Raw genomic sequence first — 7009 nt, forward strand, 5'->3', positions numbered from 1 at the left:
ACACACAGACACACTCACACACACACACTCACACGCACACACACACTCACACGCACACACTCACTCTCATACACACTTTTAACAGACACACTCACTTTCACACACATACTCACTCTCACACACACTCTCTCACACACACACACACACACACTCACTCACACACACACTCTCTCTCACACACACAGACACACTCACACAGACTCACACACACACACACACACACACACACACACATGTGGTAAACACACTGACAGCTGCTGTTAGAGACCAACACACACTCGAAAGGCTTATGTTGTCAGATACTAGTTTCTTGCAAAAGCTTGGGAGTCACCCGGCTGACAGGGAACGCTCTCACAACTTTCACGAACGCTTTTTAAATGTTATATAAATGTTAGGTCAAAACTGTCTTAAAGTAATGTTCATGGAACGTTCTTATAGCTATTACAGTTTTTTTCAGCTGCTTACATTTTCAAAACTTTGCCTCTTTTTTTTTTTCTTCAAAACTTTACACACAGTTGAAAAAAAGTGTAATATTTCATGTACATTCTCATAATGTTGAGAGGAAACATTCTTAGAACTTTGAACGTGCTCATGGTGTTATTTGTACTTGATGAAAGTTCTCAATATTACAAGAAAACGTTAGATTAAACATAAATGTTACATTTTGGATGTAAATAAAGTTAGTAGAATGTTGTAAGAAACATTTTTGTAACTTTTACCTAACATTCTAATCACAACAAGAAACCTGGACATTTGAACTTCTTTCAAAACAATGTTCCCACAAAATTTTTAGAACCTAAATGTGTTACCTGGGTAGACCGATGAAATTACAGCCAACAGGAAAAGTTCTCAGAACATTCTGGGAAGGTGTGTATGAGTGTGTGTGTGTGTGTGTGTTTGTGTGTGTGTGTTACCTGTCCACACTGAGCGCACACAGATTGAGAACCGTTATTCCGACAGACGCTTTCTGTAGAAACGGCATGAGTTTGCACAGGAACAGACCGAACACACTGTCATCAAAGGGCCACCGCATCGCCAGCAGCTACAACACACACACACACACACACACACACACAGACTGTTAAAGCATATCTTCACAACCTGTGTGATATATTTAAAGACAAACAAATGAAGTGCTTTTATCTTCATAACAGTGTGTGTGTGTGTGTGTGTGTGTGTGTGTGTGTGTGTGTGTGTGTGTGTGTGTGTGTGTGTGTGTGTGTGTGTGTGTGTGTGTGGGAGGGTGGAGGCTAAAAGCAGCTTTTTCTCTGCTGGGCTTGGAGGAAACCAATAACAGCTAATCTCTCCCGGCATAATAAACAAAACAGTAAACAATGCCATTGTTTACACATCCAACAGGCAGTGCAGTTACTAGCCTTTTGTGACCGCTCAACGACAGAATGAAGTGTCGGGGCAGAGGCCATCAGAGAAAGAGAGAGAGGCAGTGTGAGACAAATAGAGAGAACTGTGACAACTGACATGCTGGCCTGCCTGTTAGTTCTCACCCCGTTTTGTTCCCTTTTCATCTGCTCCAAAAAAAACACAGAGAAACGCATTCCTCCAGCAAACTGTTTGTTTGCTTTTTCCCACCTTGTGTGTGTGTGTGTTTGTGTGTGTGTGTGTGTGTGTGTGTGTGTGTGTGTGTGTGTGTGTGTGTGTGTGTGTGTGTGTGTGTGTGTGTGTGTGTGTGTGTGTGTGTGTGTGTGTGTGTGTGAGAGAGAGATTGAACGTGTGATGAGTGTTAGACTGATAACTGTCCCGAAATAAGTCTGTCTGACCCACTGCTGCACATGTTTATCTCAGTGCTGTTATTGTTAATTATAACTAAAGCAATTAAAACCTACTTCCATTAATTGAAATAAAGCTGAATAAAGCTAAATTTCACATATATGATCAAATATTATTAAACAAATTTAAACAAAGTTACTTGAAATATACAAATATACTTATATTCATATATTTATTTTAAAATAAATGTATTTATACGTTATATATGTTTATATATAATTTATATATAAGACCTTTAAATAAGATTATATAAATAGTACAGTATAATATATATTATTCATTATATTGTGATTATATAATAAATGTATATGATAATATAATAATAATACTAAATAAATATTTTCTATAATTATACAAATACATTTATACTGTATTTACCTTACTTAATTATATGTATTTATAATGTATGTATAATTTCTATGTAATATTTTGATATCACATATATGCATTTGTATGTATGTATGAACCAAAATAACATTTAGAAATAACTGAACTAAAATGAGTTTAATGCGGCAATAAATAATACTGAAATTAAAAATAAACCTAAATAGAAGCCTAGTAAAAATACTTATTATTATAATAAATTTAATAATAATAATGAACTTACTAAAACCTAAACTAAAAATGAATTAAAATTAAAAGCCCATTATAATAATAATATATAAGATATACTAATATAACACTGAGACTAATATTAAATAACACTGACCTAGGTATCTGAATCATAGACCTATGAAGATAATTATATTAACTATAGACTAATTAAAACCCAAACCCCCATTATTTACATGATTTGTCAATCATTTCTTGAGGACGAAACCAAAAGCAAGTTTGAGCAAATAGTTTTTGCTGTACCTTGGATCAAATAAATCCAGAAAAGAAAAAGAGGCTTCTTTAAAAAACATGAAAAATCTCACTGTTCAAAAACGTTTGACTGGTGGTGTAGAATATTAACTAAAGACTGATTAAAACCTAAAATTATAATAATAATGAACTTACTAAATTAAAAGCCCATTTTTTAAAATTATAATATAAACAATAATAATATATAAGATATACTAATATAACAATGAGACTAATATTAAATAACACTGACCTAGGTATCTGAATCATAGACCTATGAAGATAATTATATTAACTATAGACTAATTAAAACCCAAACCCCCATTATTTACATGATTTGTCAATCATTTCTTGAGGACGAAACCAAAAGCAAGTTTGAGCAAATAGTTTTTGCTGTACCTTGAATCAAATAAATCCAGAAAAGAAAAAGAGGCTTCTTTAAAAAACATGAAAAATCTCACTGTTCAAAAACGTTTGACTGGTGGTGTAGAATATTAACTAAAGACTGATTAAAACCTAAAATTATTTACATGATTGGTAACTCATTTTTTGAGGATGACACCAAAAGCAAGTTTGAGCGCAAATTATCGCTAATAAACACACACACACACACACACACACACGTGATCGAGTGATCTGATTGGTTCTTGATGCCTGTGTTTGTCAGCTTTGATCACAGGAATAAATTACATTTTACAATATATTTGTTACGATCACCGGCTGCAGTGCCCATGAGCTCACACTGTTGTCACTCCCTCAAAACTACATTCCCCATAATCCTTTGCCTGGACTTTAGTTAATTGATTGCATTCACCTGTGTCTTGTTACCCCATCAGTCTCACTCTATTTAAAGCCTGGTTTTTCTCTCATTCTTTGTTTAGTCTTGTTAATGTCACACTGCTGTTCTTAGCCCTCGGATTCTGGTTCCGTTGTCGTGGTTGTTGTTTTGCCCTGTTTGTATTTGTTTGGACTGACTGCCCTTATGCCTGTTTATAGACTACGGATTCTGGATTACCTTTCAATAAAGAGCTGCATTTGGATACTCAGCCTTCGTGTCTCTGTGCAGTAACCGCTAATAAACGCGCACACACACGTGATGGAGTGATCTGATTGGTTCGTTACCTTATAGACGTTGATGGGGATGTCGATGGCGATGTAGATGAGGTCTCCCAGCGCCAGGCTGGCGATCAGAGCGTTCGGGCCGTTCCTCATGGTCTTGTTGAGGTAGATGATCCTCAGCAGCGTGGCGTTTCCCACCATCCCCACCACAAAGATGAGGCAGGACAGGACCGTGTTGACGTATTTGAACAAGCCCTCAATGTAGGTCCTCCTCAGACACGCCGGGGGCAGCGACAGCAGCCGGACACGAACCGACCCGACAGCCCTGGGGTCAGAGGTCACGCGGTTCGGAGACCGCTGACCTGAGCTGGTTTCAGCGGAGAGCTGGAAGCCATCGGATGAGTTTGATTGACAGTTTCCTCCACCAATCAGCACACAGGATACGGCGGCCATTAGCAGGATTTTGTGGGGCCGCATTGTGGATCAAAGACTCCTATTGTCAAGAGTTCGGTGGGAAGTGTCTCTACAGGATACAAACAAAGAGAAACTGTTCTGGGCTCGATACAATGCGACCTTATGGGCGGCGTCTGTGATGCGTTCACTCAAAAATCGCTTTTAGAGTCATGCAGTTCCAATGGACGTCAATGGGGCGAGACTTTAAACTTCATTAAAACTCGCTCTGCTTTTGAAAATTTCACCACAAGACTAGCGTGAATCAAGAACATATACAACTGCAAAAAATATTTTTTCATTAGTATTTTTGTCTTGTTTTCTAGTATAAATATCTATGCGTTTACTTGACAAGTACAATGACTGAAAATTTTACCCCGTTGGCAGATATTATTACTTGTTTTAAGCAAAAACTGACAAAATTTGGATAATTTCAGAAAACGAGACATACCTAATATCTTAAGTAATTTTACTTGTCAAGTAAATGCATATTAATTCCAGAATTTGCAGATATTTATACTACAGCACAAGACAAAAATACTAAGGAAGAAAATCATTGTTTTGCAGTGATGACACATGACAACTTTCATTTGATATGCGAAAAATAAAATAAATACAATAGATGTTTGTGTAGAGAAAAATCCAATCTGTAAAACAGTTAAATAGTGAAAAAGGAAGATTTGGCTGCTTATATAATGCGCATTGCGTTTGAAAGAGCTTAAAACAAAAAGCGTTTTGTTAACGTTCCCATTAAGTTGCAAAAACGTTATTCCCGTTCTTTCCAGTTTTTTAAACGGCGAGCGTTAAGGGAACGTTCAATTGTATGATATTGCGAACATTATGGGAATGTTACTTTTGAATGTTCTCTGAAGATTTTGAAACAACTAGTATCATTTAAAAAAAAAAAAACGTTTGAGGAACATCCAACTAAAATGTTTTAGAAATAAAATGTTCCATGACCATGAACCATGTATAAATAACACTTTTGTGTTAACGTTTTGAGGACATTATTAAAGACCAGATTCTCTGCTAACAAAAATGTTCTAAGTACGATTTGCTAACATTCCCATTAAGCTATAAAAATGTTATTTTTTAATGTTCTCTGAACTAAAACTAAACTCTGAACTAAACATTAAGGAAACGTTCAGAAATAACTTAATGGAAACATTAGCTAAATGTTCTTAGAGCATATAGTGTGTCTTTGATAATGTTCTCTAAATGTTAGCAGAAAAAAACATATGAAATTCTAGGAACGTTTTTGTCCCCCCTGAAACCTTTAAATAATGTTTTAAAGTTCTTAGAATGTCAAGTTTTTTAAATGTTACTACTTGTTTTAGAACAGTCGGAGAACATTCAAAAGTAACATTCCCGTAATGGTTGCAAAATTCTAAAATGGAATGTTTTTTTTATATGAATGTCATTTTTTAATGTATTATAAAAAGCATTAAATTTAGGCTTTTGGTGCACTTGCTCCATAGCCTTACATTGCCTAATATTTGATCAGTATAATATAACTCAGACGATGCACAAACTATAACAGCTGGTCACACATGTCAGTGATTGTGTCTCAAATACAGCACGCTTCTCTGGAAACTTAACGGAAAGCCACAAACACACTGTTCACATCAGTTCAGCCGAATCCCATCAAACGAGCTGATTCACTTTGAACTCCAGCAGCGGCGTTCGCTTTAACACCAGATCCTGTGCTTTTCCTCTGAAACAGTAAGTCAGTCTCTACTAGATCCACTGAGATCTCTTAATGTCTCAGTTATTTCTCATAGACAGCAATGAGACTAAATGGAGACTTGTGCTGAAGACTCTTCTCATCCTCAGAAGTGTCTCCTGATCACAGTAATCTCAGGTCAGTGTCACTGAGACGCTATTATAGTTCTTGTTAATATTTTTAATTTGTTTTAATAATTGTTTTAATTTTAGTTAAAGTTTTAGTGATTTTATTGCATGCTTTTGTAATATTTATTTTTTATGTATATATAATTTAAATAAAATTTTAGTTTGTTTTAGTAATTTAGTTGCATGTTTTTGTAATTTTTAATTATTTAATAATGTGACTATATATGTGTGTATATATAGTCTTAGTTAAATTTTAGCTAAAGTTTTAGTAATTTTGCTGCATGTTTTTGCAATTTTGTCATTTAAAAAAATTGCTTGTATATTTTTATTAGTTTTTATTTATTTGTTTTAGTTTTTTTAGTACTTTAAATAAAAATGAGAAATGTTCCCTAAGCAATTAGCTGAAACATTTTTCATTCCGCTTTCATTTATTTATAGTTAACATTTATGTAACAAAAAAGTTTTTTATGGTTTTAGTTATGGTTATCAGAATAAAGATCTCATTGTCTCAATCTGTGCTCAAAACTCAAATTTCATAAATGATCTGAACTGCTATCCAGATTAATTTGATAGCTCTGTACTCTTACTGTATGTCAACTAATAATTGCCTCTTTTCATTACTCTATACTCTTTACTTTATTACTTACATGTGAGACGAAGTTAAATGCTGAAACGTTTCCTGAGAAACTCCGGAGCAGTAAAAGCGTGTGTAAAATACTACAAAAACATGATTTAGTCAGAAAGCGAAGAGACAGAAAGACGTGCTGTGACGCGCACAAACACACACTGACCTTCAGAATGATGCTGATACACTCTTCCGTCTGTCTCTTTATCTCCTCATGGACTGAAGCTCTGTGAGCCGAAAGCGTCCCGAATCTTCAGTGACTGAATCCAGAAGAGCAGCCGGATCCGAGCAGATCTGTGTGAGTGTGTGAGAGAGGAACAGATGAGTTATCTTTGAACACCATCCTCCCTCTCTCTCTCTGTCTCTCTCTCTCTGTCTCTCACACTCTCTCTC

At 35.4% G+C, this 7009-nt stretch overlaps 1 protein-coding gene across 2 annotated transcripts in view; it reads right to left on the minus strand.

Annotated features, from left to right (window-relative positions):
• The window catches only part of ednrab (endothelin receptor type Ab), an 11950-nt gene extending 5093 nt beyond the window's left edge, over positions 1-6857 (minus strand). The window contains exons 1-3 of one of the 2 annotated variants that reach the window (XM_016250544.1): positions 6783-6857; positions 3754-4213; positions 915-1042 (exon numbers count right to left, since the gene is read on the minus strand). In XM_016250544.1, the coding sequence (XP_016106030.1) occupies positions 915-1042; positions 3754-4167 (542 nt within the window). In that variant the 5' untranslated portion in view covers positions 4168-4213; positions 6783-6857. Of the gene's footprint in view, positions 1-914; positions 1043-3753; positions 4383-6782 lie in introns of those variants that run through there. The other variant, XM_016250543.1, reaches the window with a different exon arrangement.
• Positions 6858-7009: the final 152 nt, after the last annotated feature.

Source organism: Sinocyclocheilus grahami, unplaced genomic scaffold, assembly GCF_001515645.1.
Source record: "Sinocyclocheilus grahami isolate Dianchi unplaced genomic scaffold, SAMN03320097.WGS_v1.1 scaffold993.1, whole genome shotgun sequence".
NCBI lineage: Eukaryota > Metazoa > Chordata > Actinopteri > Cypriniformes > Cyprinidae > Sinocyclocheilus > Sinocyclocheilus grahami.